A 26,187-nucleotide genomic window follows, 5' to 3' on the forward strand; every position below is an offset into this window, starting at 1 on the left:
GGCCTAGCAGTAGAGTGCTATCCTAGCATGCACAAAAACCTGGGTTCAATTCCTTGGTACCACACACATAGAAAGAAGCTGGAAATGGTGCTGAGGCTCACCCTCTGCCTTCATTTTAAGGTCTGCCTGAAACTCATTTCATATCTGTAACTTTTCTTAATCTTTGAAGAAGATCAGATTAGTTTAAAAAAAAACAACAAAGTAGTCTACTAAGAATGTCAGCCAGCTTCTAAACTTATCTGATTCTCACCTAAAACTTAGGCTTTTGCCAATGCAAAAAATGAATGCCACAAAATATATAATCAGATCTTAAAATGCTATATGGTAAAGGGATTCAATTTTTAGTTTGGAAATAATATACTCTGCCATTTAAAAGTCAAAAGAAAAACTATACAATTATAAAAATGTTACTTCAAAGGTACATTTTTATCTCTCCAAAATTTAATGTTAAATTTTAGTGGAGTTCTTTCAAATAATCTAGTGATTCTGCTTTAACCAAATAAGAGAAAAATCTTAGACTCAAGCTACGTAAGTATCTTTTTTTTTTTTTTTGGGTGCGAGTCCTGAGGCTGGAACTCAGTGCCTGGGCACTGTTCTTGGGCTTTCTCAAGGCTAGCACTCTATCACTTGAGCTGCCACAGCACCACTTTTGACTTTTTCTCTGTATGTGGTACCGAGGAATCAAATGCAAGGCTTCATGCATCCTAGGCGATCACTCTACCACTAGGCCACACTCCAGGCAGCCTAAAAGTATCTTTGAATCAGACAAGTCGAAAGACAAACTTCAATTCTACTGTAGAGGACAGTAGCCTCATTTGAGGTGACAGATGGCCAGTTATCAAAGAATAAAACATGAAAATGAATGCTATACAGCCATGCAGCAGATCTTTTCCATTAAAAAAACTACATGGCTGTTTCTTGTCTATCAAGAAAACATTTAAGTGGTGTGCCTTTGCATTTAAAAATAGAAAACTAATCTCCAATGTGCAGAGCACCATATTTTCAGAGGGCGTTCTGTAGGAGAGTGAGAGCTACGACGAAGGAAGCAGGGAGCGCTCATATTCGCAAGTTCAAGAAACATAATCCTCATCTGATTGATTAGTAATGGAACCAACAGTAACAGAACGTATGAGGCAGAAGTTCAAACACGTCAAAGGATAGATCAATTAAGAGGCAGCCCTCATATCCATGAGTTCCACAGCCATTGCTATAATCAACCATGGATTAAGAACTTAAAAACAAAAGCTGGGCACTGGTGGCTCATGCCTGAAATCTAGCTACTCAGAGGCTGAGATCTGAGGATCATGGCTCAAAATCAGCCCAGCCAGGAAAGTCCATGAGACGCTTATCTCCATTAAACTAGTCAGAAAACACCAGGAATGGCGCTGTGGTAGAGTATTAGCCTTGAGCTCAAAGAGGCTCAGGGATAGTGCCCAGGCACTGAGTCCAAACCCCAGGTCCAGCAGAAACAAAACCAAAAACCAAAACTCAAACAAAAACCCTTAAAAACAAGACAAACCTCTCTAGACACCACCCTGACAATAAGATACAATAAAAAAAGAGACAAGACAAAACAAAAAAGACTGCAGCTACATTGAACATTTACAAACTTATTTTCCTTGTCATTATTCCATAAAAAATAGCACAACAACTAATTACATAGCATTTACATTGCATTAGGCATTGTAAGTAATCTATGGAGGACTGAAAGTACACTACAGTGGAAAATATGTGTAATTTTTTGTGCAAGTAATTTACCATTTTACATAAGAAATTTGAGTGTATCTGGGTTGGCAGCTATGGGGGAGGGGTCCCACCAGCCCTCCACACATACTGATTGTTGAGCACGTATCCGAGTGCACAGATTCCTTTTTTTTGCAGGGGGTGGGGAGGAGGGTGTCACGGAGTGGAGGCATGGGCCTTGAACTCTGGGCCTGGGCACTGTCCCTACCCCTCAGCCGCCACAGTCCCACTTCCAGTTTTCTAGTGATTAATTGGACATAAGAATCTCATAGCTCTGTATTGCTCAGACTGGCTTTGAACCATGATCCTCAGATCTCAGCCTTCTGAGTAGGATTACAGGAATGAGCTACTGCCTGGCTTCCATTTTTAAAATTTTTATTTTTTTATTAAAATGTATGGAGGGGTTACAGTTATATTCGCCAGACAGTAGGTGCATTACTTCTCATATACTGATAACCTTTCTCATGTTTTTGCTCCATTTTCTTCCCCCCACCCACTCCCAATCAACTTGTTTTCTCCCCTTCCTTTTTCTGTTTCAAATAAACAGATAAACGTATATACAATATGCCAGGCAACTGTCAGATACAGTAGCAATGAGACTGACCAAAGGGCAACAAAAGAGAAGAGAAATAATGTAGTATATTAAAAACAATAATCACACAACATAAAGCTCTTGTTTCCATATCCTGAAGATTCTTTCATTTAGCCTCATCCTATATAACTTTATGTATCTAGGTTTTATGCTACTATAATCCTCTACTAGGAGAGTCCTAGGTGTGTACTAATTATTACAAATGAGGGAAACCATTGCTGGCTCCCATTTTTTTTTTTTTGCCAGTCCTGGGCTTGAGCTCAGGGCCTGAGCACTGTCCTTGGATTTTCTCAAGGCTAGAGCTCTACCACTTGAGCCTCAGCACCACTTCCGGCTTTTTTCTATGTATGTGGTACCGAGGAATTGAACCCGGGTCTTCGTGCATGCTAGGCAAGCACTTTAACCACTAGGCCAAACTCCCGGCCTCCCATTTTTTTTAAAAACATACTCTTCCTCTAAAAATACTTAAGGGCAAAAATAGTGCTTGCAGAGAAGTACTCTTTTGTGCTTGAAAATGCATTATAGTCACATGGGAACTAAAAATAAAGTTCTATTTTGGAGAGGGAATATGTATAATTTAGCATATGGAAATGACTCATCGCTATTGTTTTATTAATTACTGGGGGGTATTTGCTTTCAATTTTTCATTATTATTTTGTTGTTTAGCAAAGTGCTACGAATTTCATATTTTTATACTAAAAAGAAATCACTGACTTAGAACTTTCCTTATTAACTTTTTGAAAGAAGAGATACATAAAAGGCTGCTGCTTTGTGTTGCTGTAGATTCCATACAAATACACATGACAATACATGAGCATGGAAAAGCAGGTAGAAAAATGGCCTAATTGAATCAGTAAGACAATGCTTCATGCTTAAGAATGCAGAATAGAACTATATATACCCTCCTATTCAGAAGCGAATCAATTTGCTTACAAATGTGAAAATATATCAGTAAACAAAAAGCCTCTCCCAAATGGAATACATATAGAAGGGTTATTATTTCTTGCTACAAAATTTTCCATTACTATTTTTAGTACACAACTGTTGCGTAAAGTATTATTTTCTTTAAAAGACTCTCACACTTACAAATATAACCTTAAGATGATCAGCTGGCAAAAAAGGACAAGTTTATTTTAGACTGACACAGAAAAATGAAGAAGAAATTCTAAGAAACATATATTGCAGTACCCACGTAGCCCTGGGAGGCTGGGGAAATTCAAACAATCCTCCCTAAAACTGCACAACCATTTGGGGATACAGACTGCTTTCTACTTCACAATTATTGGGGAATATAGATTGCATTATACCTCAGGTTTCAGATCTCTGTGCACCACTCCAACATCATGCATATGGCTTACAGCAGAAACGAGCTTTCGCATGATATAGCTGGCTTCAGTCTCACTGAAGTGTTTCTTTTTCTTGATGCGCTCAAACAGTTCTCCTCCATTTAGAAGTTCCATCACTAGAAATGTATGAACCTAAAAAAAAAATAATACGGGGCTTTAATGAAAAGTAGAGGGCATCCACTTGTGGTCAAGAATTTACTATTACTTATCCCATGTAAATTTAAATAATGTTATAACCAGCAGCAATCCTTATGTTTTTAATGAAAAGTAGACATCTGTTACAGTACAAAGTACTTATTAGCTATCACCAGTATATTTAAATAATCATGTGTTAAAATGCATAGAAATTCTTATATTTAAGCAGAAAGGGCTGAAGGAAGGATACTGTGGCTTTTTAAAAATTATATCTTAGGAATGGAACTGCAGTGAAATCATTATGTACAATTTTCTTGACTTCCTTTCCTTTCACCTGAATTTCATTTCCATCTCTCCCTTGAGGTTCCTCAACTTCCCTTTTAAAGTGTGACCCCCACACTGACAATGATCTTAAATTTCTATTGTAAATAATCTACGTTACTAATTAGGTTGGGGCAATTATCCACATTAGGTTTGGCATACCCACTTAATGGCAAATTTACCTTTTAAAATGGTTTGATAATGTTGAGCCTCAACAATCAGTTGAAGGGTTCCTGTTGACATTCCTTTGCAAATATCCCTAACTTACCATGTATGTTCTTCTTTAATAACTGTTTTTTTGTTTTTGTTTGTTTTTTTGCCAGTCTTGAGCTTGAGCTCAGGGTCTGAGCACTGTCCTTGGACTTTCTCAAGGCCAGAGCTCTACCACTTGAGCCTCAGCACCACTTCCGGCTTTTTTCTATGTATGTGGTACTGAGGAATCGAACCCGGGTCTCATGCATGCTAGGCAAGCACTCTACCACTAGGCCAAACTCCCAGCCTTTAATAGCTGTTTTTGATTCCAATTAAGTACTTGGTAAGTAATATGTTTACTATGCTTTGTATATATCTTCATAAAGAAAACAATGTAAGAACTACTGAAAAAGACTTATGTTAGCTCTTAAGTGAACACGAATGATTTAGGAAAAAAAAATGTTCATGTTCACACTCAGGTGCTGTGCTAGTGCCAACATCACTCAACAAATGTTTCTGGAATTAGCGAGACTCAAAAAAAAACCTGCTCCCTAAAAAACAATTATAAGTGCAATATTCTGCCATATCAGACAGATTGTAAAGAGCAAAAATTTTTTTTTTTTTGGCCAGTCCTGGGCTTGAGCTCAGGGCCTGAGCACTGTCCTTGGACTTTCTCAAGGCTAGAGCTCTACCACTTGAGCCTCAGCACCACTTCCGGCTTTTTTCTCTGTATGTGGTACCGAGGAATCGAACCCAGGTCTTCATGCATGCTAGGCAAGCACTTTAACCACTAGGCCAAACTCCCGGCCCAAATTTTTTATTGTAATGTATAGTGGGGTTACAGTTATATTCGCCAGATAGTAGGTACATTACTCCTCACATATTGATACCCTGTCTCATGTTTTTGCCATTTCCCTCCCCTAACCCCTCCCAATCATCTTGTTTTCTTCCCTTCCCTTTTCTATTTCAAATAAACGTATATACAAAATGCCAGGTAACAAAGTCAGATACAGTAACAATATAAGATTAATCAAAGGGCAACCAAAGAGAAGAGAAATAACCTAGTCCATTAAGAATAACAATCACACACGATAAAGCTTACAGAGAAAACTTTTTGTGTATGTTTACTGATTATGTGGCTTGAGCCCTGGCTGGCTTTGAACTGTGATCCTCAGATTCTAGCCTCTGGGCATGTGCTACCAGAGTTCAGCTAAATTTCATTTCTTTCCTTTTTTTTTTGTGCCAGTCCTGGGGCTTGAACGTAGGGTCTGGGCACCATCCTTGGATACTAAAAAAATTTTTTTGCCAGTCCTGGGGCTTGAATTCGGGGCCTAAGCACTGTCCTTGGGCTTTTCTCAAGGCTAGCGCTCTACCACTTGAACCACAGCACCACTTCTGGCTTTTTTCTATGTACATGGTACCGAGGAATTGAACCCAGGTCTTCGTGCATAATAAGCAAGCACTATACCACTAGGCCAAACTCCCAGTCCCATCCTTGGACATTTTTTTGCTCAAGGCTAGTGCTCTGCCACTTGAGCCAAAGCACCACTTCCAGCTTTTTCTGTGCATGTGGTACTGAGGAATGGAAGCCAGGACTTCATGCACGCTAAGCAAGCACTCTACCACTAGGCTACGCTCTTGGCCTAAATTTTATTTCTTACTTCAGTAGTGACATCTGCCAACAAATGTGCTTAGCACCTGTCTATGCTAGGTGATGGGAACTTATTCCTCCCTCTCCATCTGACATTAGTCTGCACACTTAGATGATCATAGGGCCTGGCTGCTATTTCTGAGCTTTAGTGCTCAAGGTTGGCACTGTGTCACTTGAGCTACAGCTCCGCTTTGGGCTTTTTTGGTGCTTAATTAGAGGCAAGTTTTACAGATTTTCTTGCCTAGGCTGGATTTGAACTGCAACCCTCAGATCTCAGCCTCCTGAGTAGCCAGCATTACAAGTGTGAGCTATGGACACACAGCTCTTTGTTTAAGCAAAGTTTCCCTATGTATACAGGCTAGCGATGAATTCTGGATCCTCTTGCTTTGGCCTCTTGAGTACTAGGTTTATACCTTGCCTCGCACTTATCTCTTAATATTAAAAGAATTCTTTATTTCTTCTGTAGATATACTAAGTGTTGAATCTTTTGAAGCAGGCTCTTGCTATAGTGTGCAAGCTGTCTTTGAATTTGTCGTCTGGCCTCATCCTGCCAGGCAGCTGTGAGTACAAGGATGGGCCATCTTGAAGGGCTAAACTTATCCAGTCTCGGTATGGTATTTGCACAAGCAACTTATGAAACTTTCACAATACCACTGTACATATATTTAATAACAAAATGTCTCCAATGCAGGCAGCTTTCCCCCCCAATGTAGTAAGTGGCAGAGTTGAGGCTGTTATACTGTATTCCTCAAGTAGCCTGGCTACTTGGCTCAAGCTCTTGTACTCTACTGTCTAAAAGTATGGAGGTAAACACTTACATTAACCTCACTTCTCATCTTTTAAATTTTTTAAGTCATATTTTCTCTCTAACTCAATTTTCTTGCCCTTGTCTACTAAGAAAATTTAATCTGGTATGAATCTTATTTTGATAAATCATTAAGAATTCATGCTGGAAATTATATAGCCATTTTAAAAAAGAAACACATTCTATTGTTTAATCGCACCTGTAGGTGCTGTTCTGAGCTTTTTTTTTTGCTCAAGACTAACACTCTACCACTTAAGCCACAGCTTCACTTTCAACGTTTTGAAGTGGTTAATTGGAGATGAAGTTTCATGAACTCTCATGCATAAGGTAACTTTGATCTATCAATCTCAGATCTCAGCCTTCTGAGAAGCTAAGATCTGTAGTCATGAGCCATTGGCACCTGGTACAAACTCCACTTTTAATGGGAACACTGACCCCAAGCCTGAATTCTAGTCATATGTGAGGTATATTGAGTGGCTAGTACAGTGGTGTGTCCTGTCATCTAGTGACACAAAGAAGCTCAAGTAAGAGGATGGCAGCCCAGTCTGGTGCAAGAACTTATCTTGGAAATGACAAAGGTCAAATGGACTGGGCGCATGATTCAGATGGTGAAGTGTTCCACAAGCACAAGGCATCAGGTTTATCCCCTAGTACTCTACTTCCCTCAAAAAGTATTTTTTGTTTTTGTTCTTGTTTCCTCTCTCCCTGTTTCTCTCAGTTTCATTTTTGAGATGGATGGAGCACCACTGTGGAGAGCAGCCTAGCTTCAAACATGTGGTCCTCCTGGCTCTACCTTCCAAGCACTGGAGTGTGCCAACACCCCACGGGACTCTATTTCTTGTAATCTTGGGGATGCTACTTTACCTCTACGAACTTTAGGATAGTTACAACTAATTGTAGCCAACAATGAGAAAAATATATATGTAGTTCCTCAAATAAAATCCCTCCAAATATGTCAATGACCTAACCCTCAGAACCTATTTTTTTTAAACTTAGATGGACTTAGGGACTTCCAGTAATTTTTGTCCCTAAGACAGGGTGTTATTATATAGTCCAGGCTGGCCTCAAACCTTGAAATTCAGGATCTTTCCCACCTCAGCCTCTTGAGCACTGGGATTTCAGGTGGGTGGTGTGCCACTATTCTCAGCAAGTTAAAGATCTTGAGATTGGGAAGATTATCTTGATTTCAGATGGGACAACAGAAGAGATTATTGCATGGAAAGTCTCAAAGGCAAATAAACAAACTGTCCCTTATAGTCTCCAGAAGGACCTTCTCTGTCTACTCTTCAACTATAAGCCAGTGAGACTGATACTGGCCTTCGGATGTCCATTTATTATTTAAGAAAATAAATATGCATTATTTTCAGTTTGAGGTGCTTTGTTAGAACAGCATCACATATATGCATACCAGTAGGAACTCTGAGCAAAGCAGAGATCACAGTACATGAAATGAGCTATACTAGTGCACAGCTGAAGCCTAAGGAGCCAGCCTGGATCAAAGTCACACATTTTCAAACAAATGCTTCACCATCACAGGAATGACTGAAGGTATATTTTTACCACCTGCATATTAGAAAGAGAACTGTACTTATACTAGTATGCACACAGTATACTAGAATTATATCATAGGACAAGTTACAGTTTGTAACAATTTTTCTATTTGTGCTAGTTCCGTGACTTGAATTCAGGAACCTGGGCAAGGTCCTTGAGCTTTTATGCTCAAGGATAGCGCTCTAACACTTGAGCCACAGCTCAGCTTCTGGTTATTTTGTTTTTGTTTATTAAATGGAGATGAGTCTCTTAAGACTTTCCTCTCTGAGCTGACTTTGAACCATAATTCTCAGATCTTAACCTCCTGAGTAGCCAGTGGTGTTACAGGCATGAGTCATGTGCATCCAGCTATTTTGGTAGCTTTTAAATGTAAAAATGGCACATAATTAACTTATGACATAAATTTTTCCTGAGATCTGACATTAGTCAGAGATCAAACCTGGGCTGGGAATCGCTAGGAGCACAAGTACAAAATCATAAGGCAAGGCTTCCTTGATTCCCTGATTGATGCATGAATTTCCTCTATACTTCTAGTCTATTCTCTAGCACTTCTAGTGGACAGTTTCCTTCTCTTTAAAAGAACTGAATAATTTGATCAGGTGAGAGGTAGGGGCATTCCCTCTGAGCCCTTGCTTCAAAGACATTTCTATGAGAACCAAAGAATAAATAAAGGGCAATGACAGTTTTGGGTGCTCAGTGTGTGATGTAAAAGCAGGTTGTATTTCTGCCTCCTCTAAGACAGCAGAGCAAAGTAATGAAAAGCTTGTTTGGTTCTAAAGTTTAACTGGCTGCATTCAAATCCAAGCCTTAACTACTGACATACTGGAACATACTGTAACTGAACTTCTGTGACTCTTTGTTTTTTTCTCCTTGGAGTTATGGTAAGGACTAAGATGACCTGTACAGTGTCTGGCTCAGTCCTAGGTGCAGATAAAACATGTGATTACAAATTGTAAGAGTCATCATATAGTTACTGTGTTACTCCTGCTGCTGCATGACTTCACCCTGATGAATTTACCATCCTTAGACGTCAGTGTGGTAGAACTGAATCCCCCCTGTGCTGGCCATGGATATCACAGATGCACAGTGAGGAATGCCCACAACTAGAGATCAGGCTTCACCTGTAAAATTTTTTTTACCAAGTTGCTATATGATCTTGGTAGAAATCTCATGATCCTTAGACACACCAGGACTGAATTTGGCTCCTGTGCCTCCACTTTGCCCTGAGCAGGAATAGTGTCATCCAACCTATTGTCAGGGGAAAGAATCCTGTATTGGAACAATTTCGAACATGGAAGATGACGGTGGGAAGGGTAAGATACAATGGCTCTTCTCCCATACCCCAAGTGCCATGTTCTGTTAGCTTCCTGCTCAAAAGCAGAATAGGGAATGGAGGTTGAGCAGCAGGACTTAGCCTGGAGGCTGCACAGACTTTGCCACTTGGAACAGAAGATGAAAGGGAAGATTTTGCCCTTCTGTTTCTTATTTGTCCTTAGCTTACAGGAACTAGGCTTTAAAACTCTACGGTCTACTGTAGAAGTACAAAAAAGGACATTACTGTGTACTGAGAGGTACAAGTGATTAAGGCATAGCTATAGTAGCAGCCTGGACAGTGCCACTGAGCTCATGCTGCCATGCTGTAATTTTTAATGACTGAGTGAAGAAGGCAGAAGTGATTGATATAGGGGTCAGGTAAGAGAGTGTGAGTGTGTATGATGTATGTATGTGTGTGTAGGGTGGGGGGGGTGTTTCCCTCCCTTCCTGTTGGCTGGATTATGTTCTATCCTTGACTAACTCAGTAGCACCAACAAAACTGATGAGGAATAGAACTCCATATGTGAATTATCCCACAGATGAATGCACTAAACAACAAACACACATGTGGAATACCTGATCATGAAAAATCTCATGCAGCTTCACAATATTGGGGTGGCCTTCACAGAGTTTCAGAGCCGTAATTTCTTTCTGGGTATTGGCTTCCATCCTGTAAGATGAAATAACTAGAATCTACTTGTCTCTTCCAGCAAGGTTTTATGTTGGGATTGTCCCAAACCTAACTTTGCTTTTATTTACTGTGCAATCTACCTGTCAGTACCAGAATGAGGTATCCAGAAAAGTAATGAATCTTACCACTTACAAGAAAAGTAAGCCATCTTTTTTCTGAAGAAAATTACTCTGAGTCAGCTATGAGCTAACCATACACAGAAATGGATGCTTGACTTGCCTCATAATTTGGTAATAAAAACATGTAATCATGCAGGTAATAAGCGGTTATCTAAACAACTAGCTTGCTCACAAAACTACCAGGAGTTTACTAAATAATTCTAGAGAAAAGGATTTCAAATATTCAACTAGCAGAAATAGGCATCAATAGCTGCTGAAATCCCTAAGAAGTTTGATTGAATATACTATCACCATAAGAAAGTCTTCCCATAAGGACCTCAAAACCACATCAGATTATGATTATCTGAAATAGATGATTTCATTAGAAAATACTGATCAGACCTAGAAGTATCACAGATCAAATAATAAGCCAAGTGGTTAAGCCCAGGGGTAGAAAATCTTACATACTGTTGGTTCCCCTTTTCAATAAAAATGCCTTAATTTATATAAGTTCACTGAGTAGGATAAATGAATAAGAAAAGACTATTAAAACTGCCCATACCTTTTACTGATTATCTTGACTGCAAATGCCTGGTTACTTTTTTTGTGTATGCACTTTCGACAGATGGAAAAACTTCCTTCACCAAGTGGTTTGTCCTTTAGATCTAGGTCATAGTGCTGATAGAATGGAGAGTCCTGATGAGAAAGTAATAACACTTAAGGAAAGGCCAGTGCTACACAAGATTGTGCAAAACTGTAGTATGAAAGCATCAGATAATCCTCTCTCATTCTTAAAAGGAATTTGTTCAAATTGATGATATTACTCCTCTAAGGCGAACTTACATTAGTTGAGTAGTAAACATATCCAGTGCACTGGAATGGAGCACAATGATTATTGTCGATATTTAAATGCTTACAGACCTTTGTCATGGCACTCCTGGCAACAGTTGTTACTCCAGGGCGTTCCACTCCCATGTGAAACTGGAGGGGGTCTATGACAGCTGCATTACGCTTGAAGAGGATAGAAGGAGCAACAAAGGAGTAACCCTAAAAAATAGAGAGAAAAGGAAAGGGAAAAAAATGAAGATTTGCTCTGCAGTTTAGCATGGACTAGTTTGTGATCAGAAAGACATTCAAATATTTGATGAGATGAATGTAATCTTATTTTAATTCCCAAATGAGTTATTTCAATTGACTAGAAAAATGCTTTTAGAAGGAGATATAATGCCATCTTCTGGTAGAATGAAACCAGTTCAAAACTCAAGGTAGAAAAAGCTTTCTCCAGCAAGTGCCCAGCCTGATAAGAAGTCCAGCTTCCTCCAACCACACCCAAGCTACACTATGGTCAAGATATAAACTCCTGTTTGGAACAAGAGAAGGAAGGAAGGGAGGGAGGGAGGGAGCAAGGGAGGGAGGGAGGGGAAAGGTGAAAAGAGGAAGAAAAGAGGAGATGAGGAGACAGTAGGGTAGGGAAAGGGGAGGGGGAAAGAAGAGTGGGGAGAGCTTCCTATTCAAATCCCTAAATCTCACTCCGGACTATAATTCTTTTACACAGTTGATAAAAATTCTTATAAACATAACTAACTTCTAAAAAAAACCCACAATCAAGACATTAAACAAAGCGACCTGAACTCAAGGAAATGGACGCTTTCTTGGAAGCACGCCTGGCCAGAGCGCACACCCTAAGGATTACCTGAAACAGCCTCTCGGAGCTCTGGGGCAGGGCAGCGGGAGAATAGGTGGGGTCCATTTCTGTAAACTCTTCAGCAAAGTTGCTCACATCTAATTCATCTCGGATGACTGGCTTAAATGGTGCAGGCACTTTTTTAGCAGCTAAGTCATCCCAATTTATTTTCTAAAGCAGAGAAAGAAGATTGGGATAAGGCAACAAGGCCAAAACATAGTTCTATCAGTAACAAGTACAGATTCTGTTTTAATTGAACAATAAGGACAGAAGCTAAAAATAAGGGTACATATTTCAAATTGATGATTAGAAGTATGCTTCTCCCCCATGTAGGAGCCTATTTTCAGAACAAAGCTCCCAGCTCTGTTTCGTGCCAGGATTCTCAGTGTCCTCTAGGGGGCACCAACACACTGGGTCATTTTTAGAGATCGCAAGAAAATTATCTTTTGAGGAAGAGTTAAGCTAAAAAGTTACTACTCGGGAGACTGCTATCTAAGGACTGTGGTTCAATACCAGCCTGAGTAGGAAAGTCAATGTGACACTTACCTCCACTGAAGCACTCAAACCAGAAGTAGAGCTGTGGCTCAAAGTGGTAGAGTGCTGGCCTTGAGCAAAAGAGCTCAGGGACAGCATCCAGGCCCTGAATTCAAGCCCTATAACCACTGCCAACACCAATAACAAAAAAATCCAGACAAAATCAAACCACAACACAGGGCTTTAAAATGTTCTATGAATATGAATATGAATTTCAATGAAAAATTCTTGTCTTCTTTTTGTTTTTTCCTTCTCTGACAAATGTTTCACTGGCTTCTTTCCAATAGTCAAAAAATAATAAAAATAATTTACTACAGCAGACAGCATCAGATATATGAGAAGCCAATGTAACAGGAATCCTTTCTCACTGTTATAAATTTAGAAATTAAGTATTAGTGGTGGACATGTTTTTTAGAAGCCATTTCACTGAACTCTTCTGCTATACTTGATTTTCCTTTGGATCATCTGGGCAGAATAAAAAATAAACTCACTTGCCAGGTACAAGTGGCTCATGCCTGTAATCCTAGCTACTCAATAGGCTAATACCTAAGGATTTTTGTTCAAACCAGCCTGGGCAGAGAAATATGAGCAGCAAAAATCCTAACCAGCCAAAAACTAGAAGTGGCTGGGCACCAAGTGGCTTATGGCTGTAATCCTCGCTACTCAAGAAGCTGAGATTTGAGGATCAAGGTTCAAAGCCAGCCTGCACAGGAAAGTCTACAAGACTCTTACCAACAATTAAACATTAAAAAGCTGGATGTGGAACTGAAGTTCAAGTGGTAAAGTTCTAGCCTTGAGCCCAAAGTCTCAGGGACAGTGTCTAGGCCTAGAGTTCAAGTTCTAGGTCATGGACGACGACGGACACACACACACACACACGGACACACACACACACACACGGACACACACACACACACACACACACAGAGTTGGAAGTGTTGCTCGAGTTGCAAAGTGCCAGACTTGAGCAAACAAGCTAAGGGATAGTGCCTTGGCCCTGAGTTCAAGTCCCAGTTCCAGTTAAAAAGGCTCACTATGAATCAATCATTAGCTATGTCTGAAGTTGAATTAAGCCAGTGATGTAGTTGCTCTTCTCTCCTCTAACTGTATTCAAGCATTTGAGATGCTGCCTCTTATTCCCCAAACAAGTCTGCACTTCTCCACGAGTCAGATACTGTCAGCTAAATGACACGTTTTATATTATTCAAACTCAACTCCCTGCTCTTTATGTTCCTTCTGTCACTTCAAACAACCTCAGATAATACCTGCTGAACTGAATTCTACAGATTTTCAATTATAATGTCTTCAGATTGATAGTGAAATATACAATCATTTCATGCATTATTAAGAAAAAAGCATTATTCACAGAATAAGATGATATGTAGACTAATTTCAGTGATGGAAAATGTAAAAACTTGCCATTCTTGGTTGATGAAATTGAGAAAGTATAATCAACCATCAGAAACTATTTTTATTATGTTCCCTGAAGGTAATGGAAATAAAATTAATAAATCAGTTCATCTCTTTTTCTCTATGTGGCTATAATGACTTCTCTGATAAGCATGATTTGAATCTGACTAATATAATGGTATTAAGAGAAATTTCAAAAGTAAAGGGATTTAAAAAATATGTTGTTGGCAGGAAAATAATAAGTAGAAAATAAATGCTATTTTTATCTTTCCATCCATGCATCATTTATAGAGAAAGGACCATTTAGATCTTTACAAGTAAGATTTCCAGCTTTCCAACAGTCTATTTTAAAAAATCCTTTCTAATTAAAAAAAGCAATTAAGCAGATGAAAATTACCATCTAAGCCATTAAGTATATAAAAATTCTAATATGAAAGAAATATTTCAACATTCAAAGTATAGAAAACAATGGAGAAAAATACCTTAGGAAAGTATAATTAGATTTTGTCAACTGTGTGTCAACTCCTCAGCCAAACTGACGAACAGGACATTTGAACATTTGTTCAAATAATATTCTTCTTAAGCCATATGAATTTATGAAATGCCCAAACTGAGTTCGATGTATACACAACGTACTTCTCATTGTTACTGAACTTATGTAAGTTGTACAGCAATATTTTTTTTGAGATACTACTTGACATTTATTAGGTTGGTGGTTATCAAAGAAAGCGTGGTTATCAGAAAGGAAAGCAGGAATCCTTTCAGGTTGCAAATGGAAATGTAAAGTAGTGGAACTACAGTGGGAAATACTGTGGTCATTTCTTAAAAAAAGTGGAAATTATCCTATGTCCACCTAAAGTCAGGGGCTTCAGACAGGTAGCCAGACTTTTTAATAGCAGAATAATTGGCAATAGACAAAATGTAAACCCAATCTCAACATTCTTTGGTGAATGAAGAAATAAAATGTGGTATGTACAAATGATGAAATATTGTTCATCTTTAAAACAGAAGAAAATTCTGGCAAACAGTAGGATATGGATGAGCCTTGGAATTGTTATGCATAGCAAAATGAGCCAGTCACCAAAGGACAAATAGTATTAGGATTTCACTTGCACAGGGTAAGTAGAATATTCAAATGGAGAGGAAACACAGTATCGAGCATCCTGGGATTGGGGTACAGGACATGAAGAAGTTTACATTTCATGGGCAGAATGTTTCTGCTGGAGTCGAAACAGTTCTGGAGACTGATAGTTCCCAAGATTTCCCAACAATACAAATATACTTAATGCACTGAAGTGCATGCTTTAAAAATCACTAAAATGGAATATACAAAAAATTTAAAAGAACAAAAGTAGCCAGGAACTGGTGGTGTAGCTTATAATCCTAGCTACTCAGGACCGGGAAGTGAGAATCCGATTTCAAAGCTAGCCAATCAGGAAAGTCCATGACACTCTTTTTTTTTTTTTTTCCCCTAGTCCTGGGAACTGTCCTTGGGATTTCTTAAGGCTAGTACTATAGCACTTGAGCCACAGCACCACTTCTGGCTTTTTCTGTGTATGTGCTACCAAAGAATCGACTTTGGGCATACAAGGCAAGCACTCTACCACTAGGCCACACTCCCAGCCTCCAGGACACTCTTATTTCCAAAGAATAACCAAAAGCCAGAAGTGAAGCTGTGGCTTCCAGTGGTAGAGTACCAACTTTGTGTGAAAATGCTAAGGAAGGAATAGTGCCCAAGCCCAGAGTTCAAATCCTAGTACCAGCACACAAAAATGGTTTAAAACGATGCCAACACTGGTCACATGTAGAAATCTGGTGGAATGCTTCACAGGTTTCCTCTTTCCCTGGAAACTTCCCAACCAGTGCCCTCTTTCCTTTCTTTCATATCAGGATGTGGTTGATCTCAAGATTTAACTTCCCAACTATTGTTGGAACTACAGTTTCCTTCATTTATGTCTTGATTTATTTCTTTCTTGTGGTGGACAATGGTCAATATGGAAGAATTGTACAGCAATATTTTTAAATGATTATATTTAGGGAATTAAATAAACTTGCTCCTTTTTGACTAAAGAAGTGCTGAGGATGGTTGGATTTTCTACATGAACGAGCACACAAACTCCCCCCCCACCCCATGAATATTTCTGTTATGCCGGGGAATAAGCTCAAGGTAGGATGTAGGGTAGGCAAGTGGTTCACCACTCAACTATACTCCAGCTTCATTGTTCTAAATTTTAAAAGCAATAAACATAAAAGCTTATCTGACAAAGGTTTGCTTTGTTTTAGCTTGGTCTTTTTCATTTATTTTAGTGATAATACAAAAGATTACAGAATGAAAAGAATAAAACTTGGGTGATCCTTTTATACCCTAAGTAGGTTATTCAGTATTTTGGTGTTCACTTGGAATAACTGAGAAAATGAAATTGAACAGATCAATTTAGGGAGGAAAAAGACCACTTAGTTCTTTACAGATAAACTATGTTCCTTCCTAGAAAGTCCTTTCCATTTTAAAAGAAAAAAAGTGCAATGTAGGTGAGATGAGGTGGAAAGTGAATGCCACAAACACCTGTGTTCACACAGCTCACCAAGAATGCCGAACTTCCAAACCACAGCAGAGGTAGGAAGCTCATCGCTCTAAACCCACTGAACTTCACCTGAAAGAAGAGGTGTTCCTTGATTTCATCTGCGTCCCGTGGGCCACATCCCAGCCTCTTCTTGGGGTCTTTCATCAGAAGACGCTGAATGAGGTCTTTAGCTAAAACACTCATTTCTTGGGGATATGGAGGCTCACTTTTTAATATTCTCCTGTAGGCAGAGAAAACTTGATGTTAACATGACCAGAGAAGGAAGTTATAGTAATAACATTTTTAGTGAGAGCAACTATGGTAAAACATGCTAAAATTGAATTAAATGTCAGAAAAAATATTTAAGATGAATTAACAATTAACCACAATATAGTAGAAAAAATAATTTAAGATCAAATATCCATCCAGTCAAAGTCCTGAAACCCAAATGAGCAAGAATGAATAGCATTACATCATTTTTTGATATAAGCCAATCTTAATGGAAAACTACAATCGCAAATATCTTCCTTTTTTGTGCTGATTCTGGGGCTTGAACTCAGGTTCTTGCACGATCACTCAGCTTTTTCTCTCATGGCTGGAGCTCTACCACTTGACACATGCTTCCAGTTCCCAATTCAAAATATGTCACTAGGGAAAATAAAAACTTGGGTCCACAGTAGACCATCTATTGATAGTCTATACACTTCAGTTAAAGACTTTACTACATAAACAACTCATAACAAATTCACAAGCAAATTCAGCACTCAAATTGAAAATGCTAAGAGAGAACTGAAAGCACTCAAACTGGAAATGAGGAGAAAGAAGTGAAACCTTCTCCAGATGACCGCTCTTCTGTTCCCTGTACCCCAGACCAGAAAGGTTCAAAGGGGAGGGTGACCTACAGAGGGCAAATCTCAGTCAGCTGGATAGGGATCCGTTTTTGGTTTCTGAAAATGAGCACCCAGAAGCAGGCGCTGGAGGCTCATGCCTGTAATCCTAGATATACAAGGGCTAAGATCTGAGGATCACCACTCAAAGCCAGTTCAGAGAGGAGATTGCCCAGGCCCTGAATTTAGACCCATGGACTGGTAAAAAATAAAAACAACAACAACAACAAAAAAGATCTAGGCTTTTTCACAGGGTGAAAGCATCTGCTTCATTACTACTACTATCCCACAGATGGAAAGCCCATCCAGGAGAGAGGGAACACAGACAGAGGAAAATCTAATTACTATAGGGAAAAAAGTTTGTTTTATTTTTAAGTAACTAAGTTTCTTGATGAGAAATCAAGAAGAAATCAATCCAACAATGTGAACCTTTCCCCATGAAAAGACAAATAATTTTAATGAGAAAAATCATGGAGAGAATTAATTGAAATGAAAAATGTCAATATAACATGCACGGAGACAAAGAGCGATTTCATTACTGTGGCTGACAACAAAACATGTTATTTGGTGGTGGTTCTTTCCTCTTCTCCCTTCCCCCTATCTTTTCTTCTTCTATATGGTGCTGGTACTAGGGCTGGACCTCAGGGCCTGTGTATGATATATACTTAGCTGTGTTTGCTCAAAAGTGATATTCTACCACTTGGGCCACAGTCCCACTTCCAAGTATTTTTATTTGGATTACAGCAAAAGTGCACTGTGCATTTTTATAACTTATAAGACAAAAAGCGGAAAATGAATATGTGGTAGTACAGCATGGTGTGATGGTGAACTCAGGCCTGATGGAGTTGGATGCTGACTGCTCTTTACTGGCAGTGCAATCTTTACATAATGAATTAAGTTGTCGGCTCCTTAGCTCTCATTGCATACACGTACACTGGGAAGGATAGCACCTACCTAAAATGGGAATTGTGAGCTAACATGTATTGTGCTTAAAAGCATTTGGCATCCACTATGTGCTTGACAGTGTGAGTTCATTGTTCCACTCCGTCAATCTAAGGTAATACAATATAAAAAAAACAGGCTTAGAAGCTGTGCCAACTACCCACTGGAAATAATGGAGGCCAGCCACTGGTGGCTTACACCTGTAATCCTAACTACTTAGGAACCTGATATTTGAGGATCACAGTTCAAAGCCAGCCCAGGAAAGACTGTGAGACTCATTTCCAATTAACTACCAGAAAACTGGAAGTGGTACTGTGGCTCTGTGGCTCAAAGTGGTAGCCTTGGGCATAAGAGCTGAGGAACAACACCCAAGTCCTGAGTTCAAGCTGCATAAGAGACAAAACAAAAAGATTAGTGCTATAATTGAGTGTGTGTGTGTATACATTCCTGGAACTTGAACTCAGGCCTGTATACTGTCCCTGAATACACACACACACACACACACACACACACACACACACACACACACACACATATATATATATATTTTTTTTTTGCTAGTCCTGGGGCTTGAGCTCAGGGCTTGAGCACTGTCCTTGGACTTTCTCAAGGCTAGAGCTCTACACTTGAGTCTCAGCACCACTTCTAGCCTTCTTCTAGGTATGTGGTACCGAGGAATTGAACCTGGGTCTTTGTACATGCTAGGCAAGCACTCTATCACTAGGCCAAACTCCCGGCCCCAAGAGCTATTTTACAGTGATGCTGTTATATCAGAGCCACTTCCACTTCAAGGATTCTATTTGAGGAATCCAAAGTAAAGATTGGTAGAACAAGCAAAGAAGAAATAATTCCTTCCTTGTTGATATTTTGATTCCCCAGTGTTCACTGCTTGTAGGGTTTTTAAGCATTTGTAGACAATCTTCTCCTTAAAGTAGTCCTATGCATATCTGAAAAATAAACTTGAAATTTTCTTTCTCAGGAAAAAAAAGCCTTTCTACTCTTTTCCCTTTTATTGTATGTTTTACAGGGAAGAATTTCTTGTGTTTAGAACCAGGACTTTGTGTGACATTCACTACTGGTGCATTAGAACAGAAAAATTTGCACACAGCTAACATCTTAGGTACTGATTCTGCACCATGTACTTAAGTCTCAGTAAATATCGCAAGTCTACTTTGTGCCTGGTGCCATGGAAAGTAATGTCCTGTGACGATGTATGAAGCAGAAATGCCCACAATAGTCAATCTCAAAAATGGCACTGAAAACAGAGACTGCTCCACTGTATGCCAAGCCTGGAACTGAAGCACAGGAGACCTCAGCCTTAGTCAGGGGCTCATGGCAGGCACACAAACAACAGCACTGGTGCACAGCTGAGAGGGTGGCATCATCACGTTCAAGGAGCTAAGGAAGAATGTCAGAAGAATCTGAGCCAATGGTATCTGAAGGAATATCTGCTGGAAATGGTGCTGGTGAAGGAACATGGAGAAACATGGGTGACAGTCACAAACTGTCCCGAGTGATTATACTGCCAGAACCAGCAATAGTCACTTTTGCAGAAGGGAGGGATAAAAAGGAATTTAAGCTTATAAGCTTAAAAATTTATGGAATAAAGGACAGACAGGACATTAGAGTTAAAAGAAACCTATGGCAGGAAGGAGAAGGTGAGATGGTAGACAGGCAACCAACCGGCTAGGATGGTAAAGCATCAGTGTTCAATCAGGGCAGTGAATATGAGTGCCCACTGTAAGAAAAAGTTTGAAAATTTAATACCAAAATGATTTAGATAAAGCAAGACTATCAAAGTTCAAGCATGTATTTGGTATGTTCACTGAAATATGTGGTAAAGAAGGAACGGTTCCTAAGAAAGCATCACTTGGCACAGCAATATGAGAATCAATGGTCCGTGCTCACTTCTTCAGCCTAGCTGGGGAGGGGACTTGCTCAAGTGTCAGCTTTCCAGAGAACCCTTCCTAACCATTCTACCAAAATTAGTGGTTCCCTCAATCTTTATGCCCTTTCTGCTTCACTTTTCTTCATGGCATTTATCACATATTTCATATCTCCCCTAACTAACAGGTGAACTCCAAGGCACTAAGAGACCTGTTCTGTTCATTGCATTATTTCCAGGGCCTTGAGCACTATATGGCATATAGTACATTCTCAATAGATACTGAATGAGGAAACAAATGCTGCATTAACATTCATTTACTATACTTTGCCCAAAGGATCTGAGGACTGCAAATAATGTTCTTGCTTACTTGCAGATGGCATGCACGCTCCTGGTGTATCAGTCAACTTTTTATCACTATGACAAAACATCTGAGTGGAGGAAGGATTCATTCTGACTCATGGTTTTAGTCCATGATTGGCTGGCTCCATTGCTGTGGGCCTGAGGAACGTTCTGTTTGGGCATGTTAAAAGCTATTGTGAATGTGACTAAGAATGAAATGAACTTCATGCACAAAAGCACTGACAGAAGAACTTCTTTACCAGATCACTGGCACGAAGGCTGGCATGTGCAGCACCCAGGGACTACTGTGTGCACTGGCCGCTGTCTGCAAGGATTCTCTAGGTGCCAGGCTTCCCACTACTGCAACCTGGTCCTCGAGGAACCACACCTCCTCTCTACTTCCTCAGCAATCCTCCTACTATTCATGCATTTGCCAAAACTCCTGGATACTATTTTTACATGTATTTATTTCTTATCTCCCCACACGGGATGTAAGTTTTCTTAAGACAAGAACAAGGCCTTCATATTTGTAGGAGTAAAAGCAAAAAACAAAAAGCACCAACTTAACAAATACTCCACTGACTTGAGAATGGATCAATTTTCCCTATAATCTGTGGGTCAATATTTTGTAGCCCTTTATCTGAAACAGACATATGCCAGCCTAGAAAAGAAATCAGCAGCATGGAAATAAAATCATGAGACAGCATGAAGTAGACCCTGGTCTAACTTCACAGTAGCTTGGGATCCTTGGGCAAAGAATACCCCCTTGTTTTTGTTTTTGTCAGTTATAAGGCTTAAATTCAGGGCTTGGGTGCTGTCTCTGAGCTCCTTTGTTCAAGACTAGCACTGTACCACTTAAGACACAGCAACAGTTAATTAGAGGTAAGAGTCTCACCGAGTCTTTTCTGCTGGGGTTGGCTTTGAATCGGGATCCTCAGATCTCAACCTCCTGAGTAGCTGGGATTACAGGTATGTCAAGGTTATAAGCATTTCAGGGCATAGCATGGGTGACTTCTTGCCATAGAAGCTGACACGCAGCCATCCTCCAGTGAACAATGCTGCGGTTAGAGCTCCAGAGGACTGTTTGCTCAAATGACAGAGTCCTAAGGCCATCAGCAACCTTTGAGTATTTTGGAGTTCTTGGTCCTTGTGCCTGTTTTTCCTTCAGCCATAACAGATGGCTAATCAAGAACAAATGAGATACTCTGGCTGGTAATTTCACTTGCTTTTGTGGAATTTGTATCTACTCTAAAAGTCTTACTTTCCAGGCATAACTTATGAGCTACAAGCACATAAAGTATATAATGACATTTTGGTCAATGATGGGTTGGCTTTAAAGTGACCTCTTAAAGTTCATTGCCTGGTGATGCTGCAGTCATCTTCACCTAAGTACAACATACGGAGCTTAACACAGGATGTGCCTCTCAGACCACGCCCCCATCATCGGGTGGTGCGTGGCCATACTTCTTTACTCTCAACGCGTTGCTCTTTTGTGCTCAGTATGCTTCTACTTTACTGTCCGAAAAGCCGTGTGACAGTTGCCCACTCTTGCCACTGGTTCTCAAAGAAACCCCCTACTCCTTACCAAGTCAGAGAAACCAAAGGTATAAGTATATCTGGCAGATTTTGCTAATGTTTTTGTGGTTTTTTTTTTTTCAACTTATAGCATCTCCCTGCTGAAAGTGATGAGTACTTCCCAGAACTACCCTTCCTTGTCATGGCTTCTGTAGTGCACCAAGGTGAACATGCACGATTACTGGTGGGTTTTGTTTATTAGATACATCCGAACCTGTCACAGTCTTCAAGGTGGGCACAACTTAGGGTGAATGCTGGGATCTCTCCACACTGACTGTAGCTGTTATTGACAGACATCTTCCTCATCCGTCTTCCTCCTACACTCTGTGACCCAGTCAATGTTCTTGAAGCTTTTCCTTTCCACCCATTCCATTACTGCTAACACAATACCTTTTTCTAGAGGTAGGGCACCTTTTTCTAGGGGTGAGGTGATAGCGACAGGTGAGGGTACAGAATCAGACTTTGGAGTTCATGGGGGTCAAGTGGCTATAAGTATGGACAAAACTTAAAGCAGCATTTAGAACCCAGAGCAAAGCACAACACAAGATGTTTTTCTTAGGGACTGTCAAATAGACAGAAGCAAGATCCTCACTGAAAAGGATGAGACCTCCTTAGGGACCATGGAGAACCATAAGCCCATGAGAAACAGCTGTAGGTTCCTCCTGAGTCCCAGGGAGTATGGATGTAGAAGCTTCTCTTTCCCCATCCCTTTTCAGGAGGCTGAGATCTGAGATTACTGTTTGAAGCCAGCCTGGACAGTAAAGATGACAAGATGACACTTTCATGATTAGTTTGCAAAAATATTCCTTCATTCTAGCAGACTCTCCACTGTCTATTCCAAATCCTAGGCTTTGAGGAAGCAAGCTGTAACGTTAGAGGCCCAGATGACAAGGAGCTGAGGATGGTCTTCAGAAAGAGAGACAAAGAAACACCCTGTCAGTGATGATGATTCTTGGGTGAGAGGACATTATTAATTATGGTTTCCAAAGTCCCTGGCAAGCAAAAGCTCCTCCTTCTAGAGGCAGTTAGAGTAACCGTGGAGGACTTCTTCCTTGACTCATAGACCCTGAGAGAGAAAGTTCTCACAAAAAGCCAACAAAAGCTAGTGGACACACAAAAGCCCATGCAATACACATGAACTAAAACAAATGCATAGATGCAAGGAAAAGCTAAACGCAATGGCTCTCAAGTATATACTATTTATAGGAATCTAGAAATTATTTCACAAAAACAGATCAAAGAACTGGAAAGGTTACCTCTGAGCCAGGAATGGTGAGTCAACCTGTAATCTCAGGGGCAGAGATCAGAACCATCATGTGAAGCCGACCTAGGTAAAAGCTAGTGAGATTTCTATCTCAGCAAACAAAGATGATGTGGATACTTGCTTGTGATCCCAGCTATGTGGAAACATGAAGTATGAGGATCATGGTCTACGGTAGCCAGAGAGAAAGGAAAGAAAACACACACACACACACACACACACACACACACTTACACAAACACACACTTACACACTTCTCCCCTATCCAAAATTTAAGTAAAATGGGCTGAGAACATGGATTTAGTGGCTAAAGTTAAAAAAAAAAAAAACTGCCTAGAAAATGGGAGGCTCTGAGTTCAAATTCAGAAAAAATTACCTTTGAATGCTTCCAACAAATAATAAATTAAAAAGAACTTCAAAATTACTCTCTATTTTTGAGTGGGAAGGACAAGGGTTAACAAATACAGATTTAAAAAAGATAATCTGATTTATTTTAAGGAGGAAAACTTGATACAACTGAAGTTGACTGATACTGAGCAGAGCTTAGTGAAAACGCCTACCCAACAATTCCATACTTCCAGTGATGACACATGACCACCAATGAATTTTCACAAGGAAGAGAGTAACTTTGGAGAAAAAGCTGGATTCTTATTTTCTTCTCATTTTATTTATTATACAAAGAAGTTGCATCTTGATTACTGCTGCCTTTTTCATCATTCTCCTCAATCTTTCCCAACCTTTCCCTCAATTTCTTAATTTTGTAGGACATGCGCAGAACTTTATGACTGCATCCTCCCACTTCTTTTCTTCATTCATCTATCCCCTTTCTTCTGACCCTATTCCCTGTTTTTAAGTATCTGTTTCCTAGCGTTTAAGTTCTTATATTTTGAGTTTTGATATGCCAGCAAGTCATTTTTATTTATTTATTTTTTGCCAGTCCTGGGCTTGAGCTCAGGGCCTGAGCACTGTCCTTGGATTTTCTCAAGGCTAGAGCTCTACCACTTGAGCCACAGCACCACTTCCAGCTTTTTTCTATGTATGTGGTACTGAGGAATCAAACCTGGGTCTTCATGCATGTTAGGCAAGCACTCTACCACTAGGCCAAAGTCCCGGCCCACAGATAATTACTTTTAAATGTCTCAAAAACAAAACAAAACACAGAAAATATACAGAGTTTAGAGAAGATGACAACAATTAAGGAATGGGAAAATTCAATAATAACAAAAGGCCTTCATCATGTGGAAATAGATAATTAATCTCAATTATACTATTTTAGGAACCCTTCAGGTAAGACTTTTTTTTCTGGAAAAAACCATCAGAATGATTATCTGAAATATAAAGGTAGTACAGGACAATTCAGTTGTTACACTCTTATTTGCTATTTCAGACACACACACAGACACACACACACACACACTCACAGAATCAAAGGTTTATATCTCTAATTCTAAACAACTTTAGACAAAATTGATAGAACAAGGTAGATAACAGACTGATTAAAGGGAAGAAATCCTATTAAATTTTTTTTCCTTCAGTCATGGGGATTGAACTCTGGGCCTGGGCACTGTCCCTGAACTCTTCAGCTCAAGGCTGATACCTAACTGGAGATAAGAGTCTCACAGACTTTTGTGCCTGGGCTGGCTTTAAACCTTGATCTGCAGATCTCCACCTCCTGAGTAGCTAGGATTACAGGGTATGAGCCACCAGTGCCTGGCTCCTATTTAAATTTTTGAAGATCTATTCCGGGTATGGGGAATTTTTTTCTGTCCAGGGCTAACTGAATATTTATAGCAACATTCATGGTCCATATGAAATTATCAACTTAAAGGCACATTTCCTCAAAGTGGGAAATTCATCATTGCTTTTGTAATGGTTACAGGATTCAGGCACTGAGAAGAGACTGTACCTAGCTTTCATTATCATCTCTAGCGATGAATGCTTCCCACAATAAGTCATCAGGCACATTGACTCCTATCATATTAAATGGTGTAGCAAAATGATGTTCAATTCTATTTGTTTACATTTCATACTCACAAGTCTTTCATTTAAATTCCTTAATTTAGTTCTGCACATTCACTAGCACATTTAAGTGTTGTTGTAGGGAAATAGATAAGATCAGGGCATTAAGATCCCTCAGTAATTCTTTAAACTGGTGGTTGCTAAATCCTTTGCTTTGAACAAAATTTCTGCATGGCACAACTGTTGACATGACATTGTTGAGCCATAACCACAGTGCAGAGAGACTTCTTGGTGTATGAAATAGTGGCATATAATTAAATCACTTCAATTAAAGATGGGAACAATTCAGTTCTTGCATGACAGATGCAATGGACCCTTTTCATGAGCTATGACTTCCTCTCTAGCTCTAGTAAGGCTACTTAACTTTTCAAATGTTAGTTCAAGTTTTTCAATGGATAGAAAAAAGTTTCTCACCTCTTACACTGCCATGCCTGGATGACTTCCAGTGACAACAGTTGCTCTTGTGTGTCAAACTCTGTGGTTACCCAACAAACAACAGACACAGTGGACAGTATGTGTTATGCTCCTTGCCTTGTCACAGCCAGAGAGAAAAGCTGGAAATCACCTACAGAATCCTTCAATGCTTTTTTTTAATACCTTGTGCTAAATCAGGAATCTGAGCTAGATGATTCTCCAAGACAAACTTAA

General features: G+C 39.6%; 1 protein-coding gene across 1 annotated transcript in view; it reads right to left on the reverse strand.

Annotated features, from left to right (window-relative positions):
• The window catches only part of Rps6ka5 (ribosomal protein S6 kinase A5), a 131,829-nt gene that overhangs the window by 12,927 nt on the left and 92,715 nt on the right, over positions 1 to 26,187 (reverse strand). The window contains exons 8-13 of the mRNA XM_090344706.1: positions 16,719 to 16,869; positions 12,133 to 12,294; positions 11,361 to 11,486; positions 11,002 to 11,135; positions 10,227 to 10,320; positions 3,643 to 3,813 (exon numbers count right to left, since the gene is read on the reverse strand). Coding sequence (XP_090200832.1) covers positions 3,643 to 3,813; positions 10,227 to 10,320; positions 11,002 to 11,135; positions 11,361 to 11,486; positions 12,133 to 12,294; positions 16,719 to 16,869 — 838 coding nt within the window. The remainder of the gene's footprint in view (positions 1 to 3,642; positions 3,814 to 10,226; positions 10,321 to 11,001; positions 11,136 to 11,360; positions 11,487 to 12,132; positions 12,295 to 16,718; positions 16,870 to 26,187) is intronic.

The sequence above is a fragment of the Megascapheus bottae genome, chromosome 14 (assembly GCF_031878675.1).
Source record: "Megascapheus bottae isolate mThoBot1 chromosome 14, mThoBot2.hap1, whole genome shotgun sequence".
NCBI lineage: Eukaryota > Metazoa > Chordata > Mammalia > Rodentia > Geomyidae > Megascapheus > Megascapheus bottae.